Source organism: Nerophis ophidion, linkage group LG08 (assembly GCF_033978795.1).
Source record: "Nerophis ophidion isolate RoL-2023_Sa linkage group LG08, RoL_Noph_v1.0, whole genome shotgun sequence".
Taxonomy (NCBI): domain Eukaryota; kingdom Metazoa; phylum Chordata; class Actinopteri; order Syngnathiformes; family Syngnathidae; genus Nerophis; species Nerophis ophidion.
In genome coordinates, this window is record NC_084618.1 from 70,886,820 (window position 1) to 70,908,608 (window position 21,789).

The 21,789-nt window shown below is 41.6% G+C and overlaps 1 protein-coding gene across 1 annotated transcript in view; it reads right to left on the reverse strand.

The window, feature by feature from the left end:
* Window positions 1–21,789, reverse strand: part of nrg3b (neuregulin 3b) — a 672,622-nt gene that overhangs the window by 65,664 nt on the left and 585,169 nt on the right. Inside the window, exons 4-5 of the mRNA XM_061909597.1 lie at window positions 7,024–7,053; window positions 4,414–4,516 (exon numbers count right to left, since the gene is read on the reverse strand). Of these exons, the coding sequence (XP_061765581.1) occupies window positions 4,414–4,516; window positions 7,024–7,053 (133 nt within the window). The remainder of the gene's footprint in view (window positions 1–4,413; window positions 4,517–7,023; window positions 7,054–21,789) is intronic.

Below are 21,789 nucleotides of genomic sequence, written 5' to 3' on the forward strand. Positions count from 1 at the left end.
AGTCATTCACATCGACGTCCCACTGGGGTGAGTTTTTCCTTGCCTGTATGTGGGCTCTGTACCGCGGATGTCGTTGTGGCTTATGCAGCCCTTTGAGACACTTGTGATTTAGGGCTATATAAATAAACATTGATTGATTGATTGATTGATCATCCTGGGGGCCACAGATAATTAATTAGCGGGCCCGCAGGCCTTGACTTTAACACATAGGATATAGAAGACATTATGACATATATCCAATTTGAATAAAAAACTTCTGGCAATATGTAATTTCTTGCATATTCTTCTTCACATTCGCAGTCAGTGCTGTTTACTGTTCTAGGTGCACCACAGGACTGCTTCTAAAATGCCCATAAAAAGTGGTGCATGTCTGCTGCTGGTTTGAAAACAGCAAATAGCCAAAGGTGGTAAGGAACATGGTAACATGAATGTGCAGTACATGATTGAATGTCTCCAGGGTGATACCCAGTATAGCAGTGGTTCTCAAATGGGGGGAAGAGTACCCCTGGGGGTACTTGAAGGTATGCCAAGGGGTACATGAGATTTTTTTTTTAAATATTCTAAAAATAGCAACAATTCAGAAATCCTTTATAAATATATTTATTGAATAATACTTCAACAAAATATGAATGTAAGTTGATAAACTGTGAAAATAAATGCAACAATGCAATATTCAGTGTTGACAGCTAGATTTTTTGTGGACATGTTCCATAAATATTGATGTTAAAAATGTCTTTTTTTGTGAAGAAATGTTTAGAATGAAGTTCATGAATCCAGATGGATATCTATTACAATCCCCAAATAGGGACTTGAAGTTGATGATTACTTCTATGTGTAGAAATCTTTATTTATAATTGAATCACTTGTTTACTTTTCAAAAAGTTTTTAGTTATTTTTATATGTTTTTTTCCAAATAGTGTCACAGGGCGGATTCGAACCCAGGATTCTTCCACAGCAGATTCCCTCACTCCTTCTGGCAGCATGCCAGTACCCGCCCCCGCACGCCGATTGCACCACATCCACGCTTCGCAACAACTGCAGGCTGCCTGTCATCAGAGCACCTGGCACCAATCAAAGGAACAGCAAAAAATCCAGTCACTCCTTGGATCCTGCGCCGGAACGTCGTTAACTCTCGTAGTAAGCATTTACGTCTCTGGCTTCCCTCTAGTTGTCCTCGCCTCTTTTGTCTTGTGCCCTTTTTGCCTCGTTGACTTGTCCCTTGTCCTCCTTGCAGTTGCCTCCCTCGATCCTCGATCCCTCGCCTGGACTCGGACTTTGTTTGCTTGCCGCCTGCCCTCAACCTCCAGCCTGTCCCCGGATCTCCCTTGTGCCTACCCTTCCTTGACCAGACGAAGGTTTTCATTCATCACGTAAGTACAACATCCTACTGTATTATTCAAATGGTTAACTTTACACTTAATCCTGCAACCAACACTTAGAGTAGCATACACATCCCACACAATCATCAAGGGTTACAATGAACCTGGTAACTTTAAGTCTTTCGTGGTGTCGTCTCCTTCCAGTCCTCACGTACATAAATAGTTCAAGAAAGACCACTACAAACGAGCAATATTTTGCACTGTTGTACAATTTAATGAATCAGAAACTGATGACATAGTTCTGTATTTTACTTCTTTATCTCTTTTTTTCAACCATAAATGCTTTGCTCTGATTAGGGCAGGGGTCACCAACGCGGTCCCCGCGGGCACCAGGTAGCCCGTAAGGACCAGATGAGTCACCCGCTGGCCTGTTCTAAAAATAGCTCAAATAGCAGCACTTACCAGTGAGCTGCCTCTTTTTTTTAAATTGGATTAATTTACTAGCAAGCTGGTCTCGCTTTGCTCGACATTTTTAATTCTAAGAGAGACAAAACTCAAATAGAATTTGAAAATCCAAGAAAATATTTTAAAGACTCGGTCTTCACTTGTTTGAATAAATTCATTCATTTTTTTTACTTTGCTTCTTATAACTTTCCGAAAGACAATTTTAGAGAAAAAATACAACCTTAAAAATTATTTTGGGATTTTTAAACACATATACCTTTTTACCTTTTAAATTCTTTCCTCTTCTTTCTTGAAAATTTAAATCAATGTTCAAGTAAATATATATATTTTTATTTTAAAGAATAATAAATACATTTTATTTCAATTCTTCATTTTAGCTTCTGTTTTTTCGACGAAGAATATTTGTGAAATATTTCTTCAAACTTAATATGATTAAAATTCAAAAAAAATATTCTGGCCAATACAGAAAATCTGTAGAATCAAATTTAAAACTTATTCAAAGTCTTTTGAATTTCTTTTAACATTTTTGTTCTGGAAAATCTAGAAGAAATAATGATTTTTCTTTGTTAGAAATATAGCTTGGTCCAATTTGTTATATATTCTAATAAAGTGCAGATTGGATTTTAACCTATTTAAAACATGTCATCAAAATGTTAAAATTAATCTTAATCAACAAAAATTACTAATGATGTTCCATAAATTATTTTTTTATTTTTTCAAAAAGATTCGAATTAGCTAGTTTTTCTCTTTATTTTTTTCGGTTGAATTTAAAATTTTAAAGAGTCAAAACTGAAGATAAACTATGTTTCAAAATTAAATTTTCATTTTTTTCGTGTTTTCTCCTGTTTTAAATCGTTCAATTAAGTGTTTTTTTCATCATTTATTCTCTACAAAAAACCTTCCGTAAAAGGAAAAAAAAAGTACGACAGAATGACGACAGAAATACCCATTTTTTTAATATATATAGATTTATTTATTAAAGGTAAATTGAGCAAATTGGCTATTTCTGGCAATTTATTTAAGTGTGTATCAAACTGGTAGCCCTTCACATTAATCAGTACCTAAGAAGTAGCTCTTGGTATCAAAAAGGTTGGTGACCCCTGGATTAGGGGCTACTTGAATTAAAAAAATGTTCACAAGGGGTACATCACTGAAAAAAGGTTGAGAACCACAGCCATATAGTACGTGCAAAATCTAAATAAGGCGGTCTGCGCCACTTGCCAATTGCACATACAGTCTTAGTCGATCACACGCAATTTGACAGTTTGCACATGCTGTTTAGCGAGTGGTTTTTGTATGGTAGTAGATCAGGCCTTCCATATTTGTGAATTGGCTTTTTCTCTACTGCTGCGTATCTGCAGAGCCAACAGTAACCTCCCAGTTAAAGGCCTACTGAAACCCACTAATACCGACCACACAGTCTGATAGTTTATATATCAATGATGAAATATTAACATTGCAACACATGCCAATACGGCCGGTTTAGTTTACTAAATTACAATTTTAAATTTCCCGGGAGTTTCGTCTTCGAAACGTCGTGTAATGATGACGTGTAAGCAAGACGTCACGGGTTTTAAGGAAATATGAGCGCTGCGCACACACACAGCTAAATGTCGTCTGCTTTTAACCGCATAATTATACAGTTTTATGGACATCTGTGTTGCTGAATCTTTTGTAATTTGTTCAATTAATATTGGAGAAGTCACAGTAGAAAGATGGAGTTGGGAAGCTTTAGCCTTTAGCCACACAAACACATGGTGATTCCTTTTTTTAAATTCCTGTAGGTGAAACGTTACTATGGATCAGAGCGCGGTCAAGAGAACATGAATCACGACTACATGTCAACCAGCAGGTTTCGGTGAGAAAATTGTGGTTAAAAAGTCGCTTCTAACCAGAGAAAAGCTGAGCTTGTGCCGTCCATAGCTGCCGTCGACTCCCCTGAGACACTACTCGTCAAGACACCCGTGGAGACACCCTTGCAACTATCAGGTGATATTAAACTCACTAAAACACTAGCAACACAATAGAAAGATAAGGGATTCCCCAGAATTAACCTAGTAAATGTGTCTAAAAACATCGAAATCCGTCCCAATGCAATCGCGTTTTTTTTAAAATTTTTTTTATTTTCTAGTCAGTCGCTATCAATATCCTCAAACACGAATCTTTCATCCTCGCTCAAATTAATGGGGAAATTGTCGTTTTCTCGGTCCGAATAGCACTTTTTGTAGGAGGCTCCCATTATAAACAATGTGAGGATGTGAGGAGCCCCCACACTTGTGATGTCATCGTCTGCGACTTCCGGTAGAGGCAAGGCTTTTCTCTTAGCACCGAAAGTTGCAAACTTTATCGTAGAAGTTCTCTACTAAATCCTTTCAGCAAAATATGGCAATATCGTGAAATGATCAAGTATGACACATAGAATGGACCTGCTATCCCCGTTTAAATAAGAAAATCTCATTTCAGTAGGCCTTTAAATCCTCCACGAGAACCCCAAATTCCTCTTGACTGATTTGGCTCCATTATTTACAATTTCATGAAAAGTATAAGCCACTCGCACACTTCCCCGCGGCTCACTTGAACTCAGGTGGTTGAGGGTGAGGGTGAGGGTGGGGATGGGGCGCTCGCTTACTTGTTGCGGCGGTAGAGAGCCATGCACGCCACTCCGAGAAGACAGATCCCCGAGGCGATGCTGAAGATGGACAACACCTGCCTCTGGTAGGTGTCACCGCTCTCTGCGGAGGGAGAAAATACAGTCCATTGAATTTCCGCAGTGACGCGAAGCAGCTGTGGATGGGAAGGGAATGCAAAAGTGGAGGAATTTGTCATGCATTAGCGTTAGGGTCGAGTCCTACGAGCGACACACACACACACACACACTCTCCCACAGTCTGCATTAGCATAAAGCCACCATTGCTGCTGTCGGTAAATGTCACGGTCTGGAGCAGGAGGTAGAATGTGCCAACCGATGTGGGATGATCATTCCGTACGGACCGGCCGCCGCATGGACGGACCGACCCTCCAAACACGACGAGTTGAGTTTATACCAAAATGGATACATGGATGATACAGCAGAGGATTGGGAGAATGTCATGTGGTCAGATGAAACCAAAATAGAACTTTTTGGTATAAGCTCTCGCTGGATCGGTTCGCAGCCGAGTGTGAAGCGACCGGAATGAGAATCAGCACCTCCAAATCCGCGTCCATGGTTCTCGCCCGGAAAAGGGTGGAGTGCCATCTCCGGGTTGGGGAGGAGACCCTGCCCCAAGTGGAGGAGTTCAAGTACCTAGGAGTCTTGTTCACGAGTGGGGGAAGAGTGGATCGTGAGATCGACAGGCGGATCGGTGCGGCGTCTTCAGTAATGCGGACGTTGTACCGATCCGTTGTGGTGAAGAAGGAGCTGAGCCGGAAGGCAAAGCTCTCAATTTACCGGTCGATCTACGTTCCCATCCTCACCTATGGTCATGAGCTTTGGGTCATGACCGAAAGGATAAGATCACGGGTACAAGCGGCCGAAATGAGTTTCCTCCGCCGTGTGGCGGGGCTCTCCCTTAGAGATAGGGTGAGAAGCTCTGTCATCCGGGAGGAGCTCAAAGTAAAGCCGCTGCTCCTCCACATCGAGAGGAGCTAGATGAGGTGGTTCGGGCATCTGGTCAGGATGCCACCCGAACGCCTCCCTAGGGAGGTGTTTAGGGCACGTCCAACCGGTAGGAGGCCACGGGGAAGACCCAGGACACGTTGGGAAGACTATGTCTCCCGGCTGGCCTGGGAACGCCTCGGGATCCCCCAGGAAGAGCTAGATGATGTGGCTGGGGAGAGGGAAGTCTGGGTTTCCCTGCTTAGGCCGTTGCCCCCGCGACCCGACCTCGGATAAGCGGAAGATGATGGATGGATGGATGGATGGTATAAACTCAACTCGTCGTGTTTGGAGGAAGAAGAATACAGAGTTGCATCCCAAGAACACCAAACCTACTGTGAAGCATGGGGGTGGAAACATCAAGCTTTGGGGCTGTTTTTTCTGCTAAGGGGACAGGACGATTGATCCGTGTTAAGGAAAGAATGAATGGGGCCATGTATCGTGAGATTTTGAGCCAAAACCTCCTTCCATCAGTGAGAGCTTTGAATGCTTGACCAAATACTTATTTTCCACCATAATTTACAAATAAATTCTTAAAAAATGTGAATTCCTGGATTTCTTTTTCCACATTCTGTCTCTCACAGTTGAAGTGTACCTATGATGAAAATTACAGAACTCTGGCATCATTTTAAGTGGGAGAACTTGCACAATCGGTGGCTGACTAAATACTTTTTTGCCCCACTGTGTGCTCCAAAACCATATTGGGAGGTCTTTTGCCTTGTCTGCACAGGTTCAAGCCTATCTCGAGACGCTGCACACGGCGACTGTTTTGAGTGCTTCCTGCGATCCGAAAATCCTGCCGACGACGTCCCGAGCAGAGTGCAGCAGTCATCAAGCTGCACTTTATTCCGTAGACGTGTCCTCCCCGGTGTCAAGAAGTGTCACTGCCTTTAGCGTCAGTCAAGTGACCTCGCTCTGCTCCAGATCAAGCGCCGCCGCGCCATTTGAATTTCCTCTTTTTGAAACTAGCCTTTTTTTTGGGGGGTGGGAGCTTCGGAAGCACGGCAAAACTCCTGTGAATGGCCGAGAGAAAAAGCAAGACGCCGGATGCACGTAAGACCATTACAGGCCTTTTCAAGCCTCATAGCCGGGAGGCACCCTTGAAATGAAATGTGGAAAATGGAGCTTTGCACGTGTGAGGACGGGAAGCTTCTCCGCGGGTTGCTTGTTTGCTCTGCACAAAAGTGGGAAAGAAGGCGAAAAGCAGTGGGAATGTGTGTTGATTCATTCCCCCTGGACACGCCGCACTTGTCACTATGCCCGGGGGGGAGGGGGGGAAAAGGCGACGTTGTCGTTTACACGTGTTTGCCTCCTGGAAAATGGGAATGTCGACCCATGCAGCTCCCTTTTGTATTCCCAACATGTACTTACTTATCACATCTTTTTTAGCCTCGTTGCATCACACACACGTCTGCTCTAATGACAAAGAGGCAGTATACACCTAATTCCCCGCTGCCGTGTTTCCATGGCAACTGGCCCACATTTTTTTTTTTTTTTTTTTTTTTTCAAGGTGAGCGGCCCTATTCAGGCCCGGAAGGTGCAATCTCCCACGCGGCCATCTGACGCCATGTCGCACGTAACGTAAAGACAAGGAATGTGTCTTACCCATGAACTCGATGCCAAGTTCGTCCGCTGCTGGATGGCGACGCAGGTGTCGGGGATAGCGTGAAAAAAGAAGAAGAGAAAGACAAAACATGAATTCAACACAAAAAGCTAGTGTAAACATCTTGACATAATATGTATTGTATACAATTTTGGGCTCTGTCAAGCATACTTGCCAACCTTGAGACCTCCGATTTCGGGAGGTGGGGGGTGGGGAGGGGGAAGGGGGATTTGGTTAAGAGGTGAGGAGTATATTTACCACTCAAATTATAGATTCACCAAGTCAAATATTTCATATATATATATATATATATATATACAGTATATATATATATATACATATATATATATATATATATATATATATATATGTATCCATCCATTTCCTACCGCTTATTCCCTTTCGGGGTCGCTGGCGCCCATCTCAGCTACAATCGGGTGGAAGGCAGGGTACACCCTGGACAAGTCGCCACCTCATCGCAGGGCCAACACAGACAGACAACATTCACACTCACATTCACACACTAGGGCCAATTTAGTGTTGCCAATCAACCTATCCCCAGGTGCATGTCTTTGGAAGTGGGAGGAAGCCGGAGTACCCGGAGGGAACCCACGCATTCACGGGGAGAACATGCAAACTCCACACAAAAAGATCCCGAGCCTGAATTTGAACCCAGGACTGCAGGACCTTCGTATTGTGAGGCAGACGCACTAACCGCTCTGCCACCGTGAAGCACAGTATATAAGAAATACTTGATTTTCAGTGAATTCTAGCTATATATATAATAGAAATACTTGAATTTCAGTGTTCATTTATTTACACACACATAACACTCATCTACTCATTGTTGAGTTGAGGGTTGAATATTCCATCCTTGTTTTTCTAACCATTGTCCTTTTGGGGTCACGGGGGGGGGGGCTGGCGCCTATCTCAGCTACAATCGGGCGGAAGGCGGTGTACACCTTGGACAAGTCGCCACCTCATCGCATTCACACTCACATTCACACACTAGGGTCAATTCAGTGTTGCCAATCAACCTATCCCCAGGTCCATGTCTTTGGAAGTGGGAGGAAGCCGGAGAACCCGGAGGAAACCCACGCATTCACAGGGAGAACATGCAAACTCCACACAAAAAGATCCCGAGCCTGGATTTGAACCCAGGACTGCAGGACCTTCGTATTGTGAGGCAGACGCACTAACCCCTCTGCCACCGTGAAGCACAGTATATAAGAAATACTTGATTTTCAGTGAATTCTAGCTATATATATAATAGAAATACTTGAATTTCAGTGTTCATTTATTTACACATTTACACACACATAACACTCATCTACTCATTGTTGAGTTGAGGGTTGAATATTCCATCCTTGTTTTTCTAACCATTGTCCTTTTGGGGTTACGGGGGGGGCTGGCGCCTATCTCAGCTACAATCGGGCGGAAGGCGGGGTACACCTTGGACAAGTCGCCACCTCATCGCATTCACACACTAGGGTCAATTCAGTGTTGCCAATCAACCTATCCCCAGGTGCATGTCTTTGGAAGTGGGAGGAAGCCGGAGAACCCGGAGGGAACCCACGCATTCACAGGGAGAACATGCAAACTCCACACAGAAAGATCCCAAGCTCGGGATTGAACCCAGGACTGCAGGACCTTCGTATTGCGTGGCAGACGCACTAACCCCTCTCCCACCGTGAAGCCCGCCAATGCTTGCAACATTTGGTAAATTTCATGTGACATCACATGGACAAAGACAAGACCATCTGGAGGAAAGTTCTGTGGTCAGATGGAAAAAAAATGGAGCTATTTGGCCACAATACCCAGCAATATGTTTGGAGGAGAAAAGGTGAGGCCTTTAATCCCAGTAACACCACAACTACCGTCAAACATGGTGGAGGTAGTATTACGCTCTGAGCTTGTTTTTCTGCCAATGGAACTGGTGCTTTAAAGAGAGTAAAAAGGAGGATAACCTCCAAATTCTTCAGGACAACCTAAAATCATCAGTTTGGGTTTTGGGCGCAGTTGGGTGTTCCAACAGGACAATGACCCCAAACACACGTCAAAAGTGGTAAAGGAATGACTAAATCAGGCTAGAATTAAGGTTTTATAACGGCCTTCCTAAAGTCCTGACTTAAACGGGTGGACAATGCTGAAGAAACAAGTCCATGTCCGAAAACGAACAAATTTAGCCGAAGTGCACCATCAAAAATTCAACCAGAAGCTTGTGGATGGCTACCAAAAGCGCCTTATTGCAGTAAAACTTGCCAAGGGACATGTAAGCAAATATTAACATTGCTGTATGTATACTTTTGACCCAGCAGATTTGGTCACATTTTCCACAGAGCCATAATAAATTCATAAAAGAACCAAACATCATAAATGTTTTTTGTGACCAACAAGTATGTGCTCCAATCATTCTATCACAAAAAAATAAGAGTCATAGAAATTATTGGAAACTCAAGACAGCCATGACATTATGTTCTTTTACAAGTGTATGTAAACTTTTGACTAGGACTGTGTATCAAAAATGACTGATTCAGTTGCACCTGCAAGCAAATGGACGACGACCAAACACACTCACCTGAAATGTGTACATTTTTGTCGGTGCCTACAAATTGTTGTGGGCTTTCCAGTATCCTAAAGGCACAACTGAGTGAGTTATTGCCGGGATTGCACCAGGGATCCTTATAGTTTTCATCAGAATACACTCCCATGAAAAAAATTGGCCCGGATTTTTAATCTGGGAAAAAGGCAATTTGGGTGCAAACTAGACCAAATTTCATGCCAATCAGACACACTGGTGTTGGATGATAATATTTTATAACTTACCAGGGAGCACTAAAATATGTAATTTTCATCCTAATACACATTCTTGCACAATTTTATAGTGTGCTAAAGCCAATCAATAAAATGTCTTAGCTGGGATAATAATATCAGGGATGTTCCAATCGGGGTCAGGGTTTCCCCCTAATTTAAATGAACAAGTCCTTTTTTTTTACCGCTACACCTTGAAAAAAATACTTTTTTAAAAATCTATTATTTGAAAACAAATTAAAATAATATGATATATTGTAGCCCCCAGAAGAAATCACACAAAGTGTGTTGCTATTTTTAACTTTTATTACCAATCTTATGATAACAAACACCAGGTTTTACCTCCCGTGTACACACTTTCGTCTCTGTAGAGAGAGCAACAACACTAACTCATTCTCTGCCAATTACCTTTCATGCACGGACGATGTGTTGGCAAACATGGGAAAAACCGACATCGAATCCAAAACCACACAAACATAAAGCATTAACATTAGCTGGCCGTTACAGTATGAATTGATATATATAGCCTATTATTTGCGGACTATTGACAAGTGATGTACCGAAAACTTTGACCCCCAAAACTGGATGTAAACAAAAACGCACAGCTTTGTCTGGAGTGTTGTCAGTAGGGGTGTGGGAAAAAAAACGATTCGAATTTGAATCATGATTCTCACATTGTGCGATTCAGAATCGATTATCATTTAAAAAAAAAACGATTTTTTATTTTTATTCTTATTTATTTAAAAACATTTTTTTTATCAATCCAACAAAACAATACACAGCAATACCATAACAATGCAATCCAATTCCAAAACCAAACCTCTAACGCAGAGCGAGAGAGGAGGAGAGCCGAAGACAGACGATGAGCGAGCGGAGAAGAGGAGCTGAAAAGCGACCTGGACTGAGGTTTTTATTGAAAAAATAAACAAAGCTATGTCCTTCCTTGGTGGTCCTGGGAACCCACTCGACAGCGTGAGACCGTTACAAAGTGATTCAATTATAAATGAAGATTTCTACACATAGAAATAATTATCAGTTTAAAGTTCCCTCTTTGGGGATTGTAATAGAGATCCATCTGGATTTAAGGAACTTAATCCTAAACATTTCTTCACGAAAAAAGAAATCTTTAACATCAATATTTATGGAACATGTGCACAAAACATCCAGCTGTCAACACTGAATATTGCATTGTTGCATTTCTTTTCACAGTTTATGAAATTACATTCATATTTTGTCATATATTTATAAAGGATTTTTGAATTGTTGCTATTTTTAGAATATTTTTGAAAAATTTCACGTACCCCTTGGGATACCTTCAAGTACCCCCAGGGGTCTTTGAGAAGCACTGCCCTACACACCTGCATTTTTGCTCGTGCTTGCAAAATTTGCTGATTTTCGACTCAAAAAGTCAATTGCGTTGCTATAGTATTACTATTAATAATAATAGTAAAGAATATTATGGCAAGAAGAGGGAACCCTTAAAATACATAGTTTATTTTCACTTGGATACACGTCACAATTAACGGAGCTGTTGGAGGAATATTTGACCACTTTTGAGCAAAATTGAACGCCTTAGAAGTGACCAGCTTTGGCCTTGGTTTTGCTCCAAGAAATAAAGACAACGATTTCACTCTGTTTTTAATTTATGCACACACACACACATGTAATGGACTCCGACCTTTTTAAGCCTATCTACTCAGCATCCACTGTTCCCATTGAGTTGAGGTTTTTTCTTGCCCTAATGTGGGATCAGAGCTGAGGATTTGGTCGTGGTTTGTGCAGCCCTTTGAGGCATTTGTGATTAAAGGCGATATTGATTGAAAAACATATTATTCTCCTTAGTTCTAATGGTGTCATGATGTACCAGGTGCGGGTAGTAAGAGTGGAGAAGGATGTGTCAATGGAACTTTCAGTTTTAATCTACACCGAGGTACTGCGGCCAAGGCAGACAAAAAGCATGTGAGAGTAACCATTTTAGAGAAGGCTTCAGACTTTAGACAGCTCGGTCTCCTCTCCAGCGCTGTTATTGCTATTTTTTTTTTTTTTTGCACTCGCTCTTTTGTATAGAATACATTGTCAAGCCTTTTTTCTTCCAGTCAGCATCAGGGCTAAACCATTATATCATGGTAGTCCTATTTGGGGCAGGTGACAAGTCTATTTAGGGTTGAAAATAACTATCTGTATGTTTCAGTGCCATTGAAGCTGTCAAAGCCTTCTCTGCTGGCCTAATATAAATCAAGAGCATACGGACCCCGTTTCCATATGAGTTGGGAAATTGTGTTAGATGTAAATATAAACAATGATTTGCAAATCATTTTCAACCCATATTCAATTAAATGCACTACAAAGACAAGATATTTGATGTTCAAACTGATAAACATTTTTTTGTTGTTGCAAATAATCATTAACTATAGAATTTGATGCCAGCAACACATGACAAGATAGATGGGAAATGTGGCAATAAATACTGATGAATTTGAGGAATGCTCATCAAACACTTATATGGAACATCCAACAGGTGTGCAGGCTAATTGGGAACAGTTGGGTGCCATGATTGGGTATAAAAGCAGCTTCCATGAAATGCTAAGTAACTCACAAACAAAGACGGGGTGAAGGAATTTAGGGATTTTACCATCTACGGTCTGTAAAATCATCAAAAAGTTCAGAGAATCTGGAGAAATCACTGCACGTAAGCGATGATATTACGGACCTTTGTTCCCTCAGGCGGTACTGCATCAAAAACCGACATCAGTGTGTAAAGGATATCACCACAAGGGCTCAGGAACACTTCATAAAACCACTGTCAGTAACTACAGTTGGTCGCTACATCTGTAAGTGCAAGTTAAAACTCTACTATGCAAAGCCAAACCCATTTGTCAACAATATCCTGAAACGCAGCTGGCTTAGCTGGGCCCAAGCTCACCTAAGATGGTCTGACGCAAAGTGGAAAGGTGTTCTGTGGTCTGACGAGTCCACATTTCAAATTATATTTGGAAACAGAGGACGCGGTGTCCTCCAGAACAAAGAGGAAAATAACCATTCGGATTGTTATAGGCGCAAAGTTCAAAAGCCAGCATCTGTGATGGTATGGGGGTGTATTAGTGCCCAAGGCATGGGTAACTTACACATCTGTGAAGGCACCATTAATGCTGAAAGGTCCATACAGGTGTTGGAGCAACATATGTTGTCATCCGAGCAACGTTATCATGGACCTGCTTATTTCAGCAACACAAGTGTTACAACAGCGTGGCTTCGTTAAAAAAGAGTGCGGGTACTTTCTTGGCCCGCCTGCAGTCCAGACCTGTGTCTCCCATCGAAAATGTGTGGCGCATTATGAAGCGTAAAATACGACAGGAGAGACCCCGGACTGTTGAATGACTGAAGCTCAACATAAAACAAGAATGGGAAAGAATTCCACTTTCAAAGCTTCAACAATTAGTTTCTTCAGTTCCCAAACGTTTATTGAGTGTTGTTAAAAGAAAAAGTGATGTAACACAGTGGTGAACATGTCCTTTCCCAACTACTTTGGCACGTGTTGCATGAAATTCTAAGTTAATTTTTTTTTTGCAAAAAATAACAAAGTTTTTTGAGTTTGAACATCAAATATCTTGTCTTTGTAGTGCATTCAATTGAATATGGGTGGAAAAGGATTTGCAAATCAGTGTATTCCATTTATATTCACATCTAACACAATTTCCCAACTCAAAAGGAAACGGGGTTTGTAGATTCATAAATTATTTTTAATCTACTTTCCATAAAGTATTTATCATATTCTCTTCATGTCTTATTAGGCTCCAGTGTTGCTTGTTTTTACGTTAGAGCTTTTATCCAATCAGAATTCAGCTTGCTTGTTGCCAACGCTGTATGAATTCTGCTGGATAGACAGTTGATGGACAGTTTCGACAGCCAATCAGATCACGAGTTGTTGACAGTAGCCCAACTAGGTAGCCTTACGCTAAACGTGACTGTGATTGGATTTGCACTTGTCACTCCCAAGTAAGATTCCAATCACAATTTGTAATTTTCTAAAAGCAGAAAGGGGCACTGGAGCCATACCCGGCCAGCAGAGAAATCATCGGTTCTCACTTTTTTAACTCACAAAGAACAAGTACACATATTTTATTTATTTATTTATTCACATTTAATATGTTCCTTACAATTATTTTAATTTTGACAATACCACGTAAGGTATGTTCTAAATGCTAATTCATTGATTTTTAAATGTGCCGAAAAATAGCCTGTTTAGTAGACTGTTTAGGGGATTCAATGCTCAGTAGTGTTTCTGTATAGCGCTTCTCCAGCCGTGGTCATGTGGTGAGATAAATTATGGTATTTTGAGGGGTATTCATTAAAGTCGGGTGAAGTAGGACATCACTGGTATGTTTTGATGTGGATTTGCGCCAAACTTTTGTGGGTTCTTGCTATGCACATGCGTCACCTGAGTGAGTCATTGAATTCGACTGTGTTTGGGTTTTTTTTGTGTAATCCTCCTAGCTGACTGACACCAGCCAACCAACACAAGTCTCAGAAATTCACCTTCAGGCAGATTAAAAACAAATTATAGACAGCTGCGATAGCCAATCCGATCACGAGTTGTTGACAGTAGCCCATCTAGGTAGCCTTACGCTAAACGTGACTGTGATTGGATTTTCACTTGTCACTCCCAAGTGAGAGTCCGATCACAAGATGCAATTTGATAAACGCAGGAAGGGGCACTGGAGACATACCCGGCCAGCAGAGAAATCATCGGTTCTAACTTTTTCAACTCACAAAGAAAAAGTACAAATATTTTATTAATTAATTTTTACACATTTAATGTGTTCTTTACCATGATTTTAATTTATGCACTACTACGTAAGGTATGTTTTAAATGCTGATGCGAGTTCATTAATTTTTAAATGTGCGGAAATATAGCCTGTTTTGTACAGTGTTTAGGTCAGAAGTGCGCAAGTGTGTTTCTGTATAGCCTTTCTCCAGCCGTGGTCATGTGGTGAAATAAATTATGGTATTTTGAGGGGTATTTATGAAAGTCGGGCAAAGTAGGACATCACAGGTATGTTTTGATGTGGATGTGCACCAAACTTTTGTGGGTTCTTGCTATGCACATGCGTCACCTGAGTGAGTCATTGAATTTGACTGTGTTTGGTTTTTTTTTGTGTAATCCTCCTAGCTGACTGACACCAGCCAACCAACACAAGTCTCAGAAATTCACCTTCAGGCAGATTAAAAACAAATTATAGACAGCTGCGATAGCCAATCCGATCACGAGTTGTTGACAGTAGCCCATCTAGGTAGCCTTACGCTAAACGTGACTGTGATTGGATTTTCACTTGTCACTCCCAAGTGAGAGTCCGATCACAAGATGCAATTTGAGAAAAGCAGGAAGGGGCACTGGAGACATACCCGGCCAGCAGAGAAATCATCGGTTCTAACTTTTTCAACTCACAAAGAACAAGTACACATATTTTATTTATTTATTTATTCACATTTAATATGTTCCTTACAATTATTTTAATTTTGACAATACCACGTAAGGTATGTTCTAAATGCTAATTCATTGATTTTTAAATGTGCCGAAAAATAGCCTGTTTAGTAGACTGTTTAGCTGATTCAATGCTCAGTAGTGTTTCTGTATAGCGCTTCTCCAGCCGTGGTCATGTGGTGAAATAAATTATGGTATTTTGAGGGGTATTCATTAAAGTCGGGTGAAGTAGGACATCACTGGTATGTTTTGATGTGGATTTGCGCCAGACTTTTGTGGGTTCTTGCTATGCACATGCGTCACCTGAGTGAGTCATTGAATTCCACTGTGTTTGGTTTTTTTTTGTGTAATCCTCCTAGCTGACTGACACCAGCCAACCAACACAAGTCTCAGAAATTCACCTTCAGGCAGAATAAAAACAAATTATAGACAGCTGCGATAGCCAATCCGATCACGAGTTGTTGACAGTAGCCCATCTAGGTAGCCTTACGCTAAACGTGACTGTGATTGGATTTTCACTTGTCACTCCCAAGTGAGAGTCCGATCACAAGATGCAATTTGAGAAAAGCAGGAAGGGGCACTGGAGACATACCCGGCCAGCAGAGAAATCATCGGTTCTAACTTTTTCAACTCACAAAGAAAAAGTACAAATATTTTATTAATTAATTTTTACACATTTAATATGTTCTTTACAATGATTTTAATGTATGCACTACTACGTAAGGTATGTTTTAAATGCTGATGCGAGTTCATTAATTTTTAAATGTGCGGAAATATAGCCTGTTTTGTACACTGTTTAGGTCAGAAGTGCGCAAGTGTGTTTCTGTATAGCCTTTTTTCCAGCCGTGGTCATGTGGTGAAATAAATGATGGTATTTTGAGGGGTATTTATGAAAGTCGGGCGAAGTAGGACATCACTGGTATGTTTTGATGTGGATGTGCACCAAACTTTTGTGGGTTCTTGCTATGCACATGCGTCACCTGAGTGAGTCATTGAATTCCACTGTGTTTGGGTTTTTTTTGCGTAATCCTGCTAGTTGACTGACACCATTCAACCAACACAAGTCTCAGAAATTCACCTTCAGGCAGATTAAAAACAAATTATAAACAGCTGCGATAGCCAATCCGATCACGAGTTGTTGACAGTAGCCCATCTAGGTAGCCTTTCGCTAAACGTGACTGTGATTGGATTTTCACTTGTCACTCCCAAGTGAGAGTCCGATCACAAGATGCAATTTGAGAAAAGCAGGAAGGGGCACTGGAGACATACCCGGCCAGCAGAGAAATCATCGGTTCTAACTTTTTCAACTCACAAAGAAAAAGTACAAATATTTTATTAATTTATTTTTACACATTTGATATGTTCTTTACAATGATTTTAATTTATGCACTACTACGTAAGGTATATTTTAAATGCTGATGCGAGTTCATTAATTTTTAAATGTGCGGAAATATAGCCTGTTTTGTACACTGTTTAGGTCAGAAGTGCGCAAGTGTGTTTCTGTATAGCCTTTTTTCCAGCCGTGGTCATGTGGTGAAATAAATTATGGTATTTTGAGGGGTATTTATGAAAGTCGGGCGAAGTAGGACATCACTGGTATGTTTTGATGTGGATGTGCACCAAACTTTTGTGGGTTCTTGCTATGCACATGCGTCACCTGAGTGAGTCATTGAATTCCACTGTGTTTGTTTTTTTTTGGCGTAATCCTGCTAGCTGACTGACACCAGCCAACCAACACAAGTCTCAGAAATTCACCTTCAGGCAGATTAAAAACAAATTATAGACAGCTGCGATAGCCAATCCGATCACGAGTTGTTGACAGTAGCCCATCTAGGTAGCCTTACGCTAAACGTGACTGTGATTGGATTTTCACTTGTCACTCCCAAGTGAGAGTCCGATCACAATTTGCAATTTGAGAAAAGCAGGAAGGGGCACTGGAGACATACCCGGCCAGCAGAGAAATCATCGGTTCTAACTTTTTCAACTCACAAAGAAAAAGTACAAATATTTTTTAATTTATTTTTACACATTTAATATGTTCTTTACCATGATTTTAATTTATGCACTACTACGTAAGGTATGTTTTAAATGCTGATGCGAGTTCATTAATTTTTAAATGTGCGGAAATATAGCCTGTTTTGTACACTGTTTAGGTCAGAAGTGCGCAAGTGTGTTTCTGTATAGCCTTTTTTCCAGCTGTGGTCATGTGGTGAAATAAATTATGGTATTTTGAGGGGTATTTATGAAAGTCGGGCGAAGTAGGACATCACTGGTATGTTTTGATGTGGATGTGCACCAAACTTTTGTGGGTTCTTGCTATGCACATGCGTCACCTGAGTGAGTCATTGAATTCGACTGTGTTTGTTTTTTTTGGGCGTAATCCTGCTAGCCATTCAACCAACACAAGTCTCAGAAATTCACCTTCAGGGAAATATATATATTTTTTTAAATCATCTGTTCAGCAGCGAGTGCCGATACAGCAGCTTTGAATGAAAACACGCAAGTGGCTGCGAGGATTAGAGTGAGGTTGGTGAAAATCAAAAACTGAAAAATGACACATCGTAAAGCTTTATGTCACTGCTGGCTGCTACTGCTTTGTAAATACTTTTTTTTCTTCTTATATTGATTTGAGCTGCAGGCGTCGCAGTAATTGTTCCCCCTTCCGTCTCGCACGCTGCTAGCTGGAGGATGCATGGCGCTATCTCACATAGGCATGTATCACACACACTCTGACATACGCCCTCAAACAGCTACGCTGCGTCCCACTGCTGGAAGAGGGCAAGGGGCTTGGGGGGCTGATAAAAAAGCAGCACTCGTGCTCCCCCATCCCGACAGTGCCCCCCTTTTTTTTCATGTCGCTGTAATGTAATCTCATTTAAATGAAAATGAAAGTCCTCACTAGTAATTGCTTTTCTGACAGAGGTGGGCTTGCTCTTAAATAGAATGCGGCTTGCTGAGCTACCGACAGTTTATTTGGTGCTTTTGGCGCTCTTTGAAAAAAAAAAAAAAAAAATCACAGGTTTTGATGACGGGAATCTGTCAGCAGGCATAGCTTGTAAAAACTTGGAGAAAGATAGTAAAAACGGTTCTCGACAGTGAAGCGAGATGCAGATAGTGCTGAGTTCAGTGGACTTTTTGGGAGGATCCAAATGTGGAAATAGTCAGCTTTTAAAAGGAAAACATTTTTGCATTCAATTCTTTGGTTGAAGTTGGCGACATCCACTATTTATGTCAGAAAAAACATCTAAATTGAAAAACTGTCATTATGTAACTCAGCATAATGTACTGCAGAACAACATTATAAAATGCAATGCAACATAATAACATAATTAGGGACGGCGTGGCGCAGTGGGAGAGTGGCCGTGCGCAACCCGAGGGTCCCTGGTTCAAATCCCACCTAGTACCAACCTCGTCACGTCCGTTGTGTCCTGAGCAAGACACTTCACCCTTGCTCCTGATGGGTGCTGGTTGGCGCCTTGTATGGCAGCTCCCTCCATCAGTGTGTGAATGTGTGTGTGAATGGGTAAATGTGGAAGTAGTGTCCCCAAAGAGGGCACTTTAAAGGCCTACTGAAACCCACTACTACCCACCACGCATATTTTACTCTGATAGTTTATATATCAGTGATGAAATATTAACGTTGCAACACATGACAATACGGCCTTTTTAGTTTACTAAATTGCAATTTTAAATTTCCCGGGAGTTTGGTCTTAAAAACGTGTAATGGTGACGTGTATGCAAGAGTAACGGGTTTTTAGGAAGTATGAGCGCTGCACACACACACAGCTAAAAGTCGTCTGCTTTAACCGCATAATTACACAGTATTTTGGACATCTGTGTTGCTGAATCTTTTGCAATTTGTTCAATTAATATCGGAGAAGTCACAGTAGAAAGATGGAGTTGGGAAGCTTTAGCCTTTAGCCACACAAACACACGGTGATTCCTTGTTTAAAATTCCTGGAGGTGAAACTTTACTATGGATCAGAGCGGTCAAGCGAACATGAATCACGACGGAATGTCAACCAGCAGGTTTCGGTGAGAAAATTGTGGTTAAAAAGTCACTTCTTACCGGAGAAAAGCTGAGCATGTGCCGTTCATAGTTGCCGTCGACTCCCCTGAGACATTGGCGTCAAAACACCCGTGGAGACACCCTTCCGACTATCAAGTACTGTTAAACTCACTAAAACACTAGCAACACAATAGAAAGATAAGGTATTTCCCAGAATTATCCTAGTAAATGTGTCTAAAAGCATCGGAATCCGTCCCAATGCAATCGCGTTTTTTTTTTTTTCTACTTATTGAGGGACCGCGTGGCGCAGTGGGAGAGTGGCCGTGCGCAATCCAAGGGTCGCTGGTTCAAATCCCACCTAGAACCAACCTCGTCACGTCCGTTGTGTCCTGAGCAAGACACTTCACCCTTGCTCCTGATGGGTGCTGGTTGGCGCCTTGCATGGCAGCTCCCTCCATCAGTGTGTGAATGTGTGTGTGTGAATGGGTAAATGTGGAAGTAGTGTCAAAGCGCTTTGAGTACCTTGAAGGTAGAAAAGCGCTATACAAGTACAACCCATTTATCATTTATAATGCAATGCAACATGATGTACTGCAACACAACGTAATGTAATGCAACGTAACATCATGAACTGCGCCGCAACGTAATGTAGTGTAGCGCAATGCAATGTCGTGTACTACAACACAACTTTGTCACAACATGGCTTGGACAAGCATTGTTTCTTCGACGCAGATGAGGATCAGTACGAGCGAGTCGTGGACGTGAGTACATGACATTTATTTAATAAACAAACAACAAAAAGCGCTCACAATGGAGGTACAAAACTTGGCTACACAGTACAAACGTGAAACAAAAACACCTGCTCGATGGCATGAAATGATGGACATAAACTGAAGGACTTTGCACAAAAACAATTGGCTATGAACTATGAACAAAGACTTACTTGGACAAAATGAACAGCGTAGCAAGGCATGAAGCAGATAAACGAGGGCGTGAAGGAGGTGCAGCATGGGTAGCGTGTGGGAAGATAATGAAATAAATAAATGGGTTGTACTTGTATAGCGCTTTTCTACCTTCAAGGTACTCAAAGCGCTTTGACACTACTTCCACATTTACCCATTCACACACACATTCACACACTGATGGAGGGAGCTGCCATGCAAGGCGCCAACCAGCACCCATCAGGAGCAAGGGTGAAGTGTCTTGCTCAGGACACAACGGACGTGACGAGGTTGGTACTAGGTGGGATTTGAACCAGGGACCCTCGGGTTACGCACGGCCACTCTCCCACTGCACCACGCCGTGGGGGATCCCAGAATGAAGACAAGAAAAAGAGTGACTTAAGTAGGTATGATAATTAGGTACGGCGTGGCGCAGTGGGAGACTGGGCGTGCGCAACCCGAGGGTCCCTGGTTCAATTCCCACCTAGTACCAACCTCGTCACGTCCGTTGTGTCCTGAGCAAGACACTTCACCCTTGCTCCTGATGGGTGCTGGTTGGCGCCTTGCATGGCAGCTCCCTCCATCAGTGTGTGAATGTGTAAATGTGGAAGTAGTGTCAAAGCACTTTGAGTACCTTGAAGGTAGAAAAGCGCTATACAAGTACAACCCATTTATTTATAAAACAGGTGTGAGGCTGAGGACATGGACGTGACATGACAGGTGAAAAGTAATGAGTTGGCATGGAGACGAAAACAAACCAGGAAGTGCCAAGACAGAACTTAAATGTCCAAAAAACTAAACATAACCTGACCAAAACCAAAACATAAACTTAAAGGCGTGACAAACTTAATGTACTACAATGCATTGTGATGTACTGCAACACACGCAACGTAATGCAATGCAACATCATTGAAACGCAACTTAAGGTAATGTAGGGCAACGCAATGTAGTGCTTCGCGATGTTATGTACTGCAACACAAGATAATATACTGCAACACAACGTAATATAATACAATGCAACACAATGTAAGGCTATGTAGTGCAATGAAATGTTCTGTACTACAACGCAACACAAGGTAGTGTATCGCAGTGCAACATAATGTATTGCAATGCAGCTTAAAGGCCGACTGAAATGAGATTTTCTTATTTAAACGGGGGTAGCAGGTCCATTCTATGTGTCATACTCGATCATTTCGCGATATTGCCATATTTTTGCTGAAAGGATTTAGTAGAGAACATCGACGATAAAGTTTGCAACTTTTGGTCGCTAATAAAAAAGCCTTGCCTTTACCGGAAGTAGCAGACGATGACGTCACTAGGGTGAGGGCTCCTCACGTCCTCACATTGTTTATAACGGGAGCCTTCAGCAGCAAGAGCTATTCGGACCGAGAAAACGACAAGTTCCCCATTAATTTAAGCGAGGATGAAAGATTCGTGGATGAGGAAATTTAGAGTGAAGGACTAGAAAAAAAGAAGGCAATTGCTGTGAGAGCGATTCAGATGTTATTAGACACATTTACTAGGG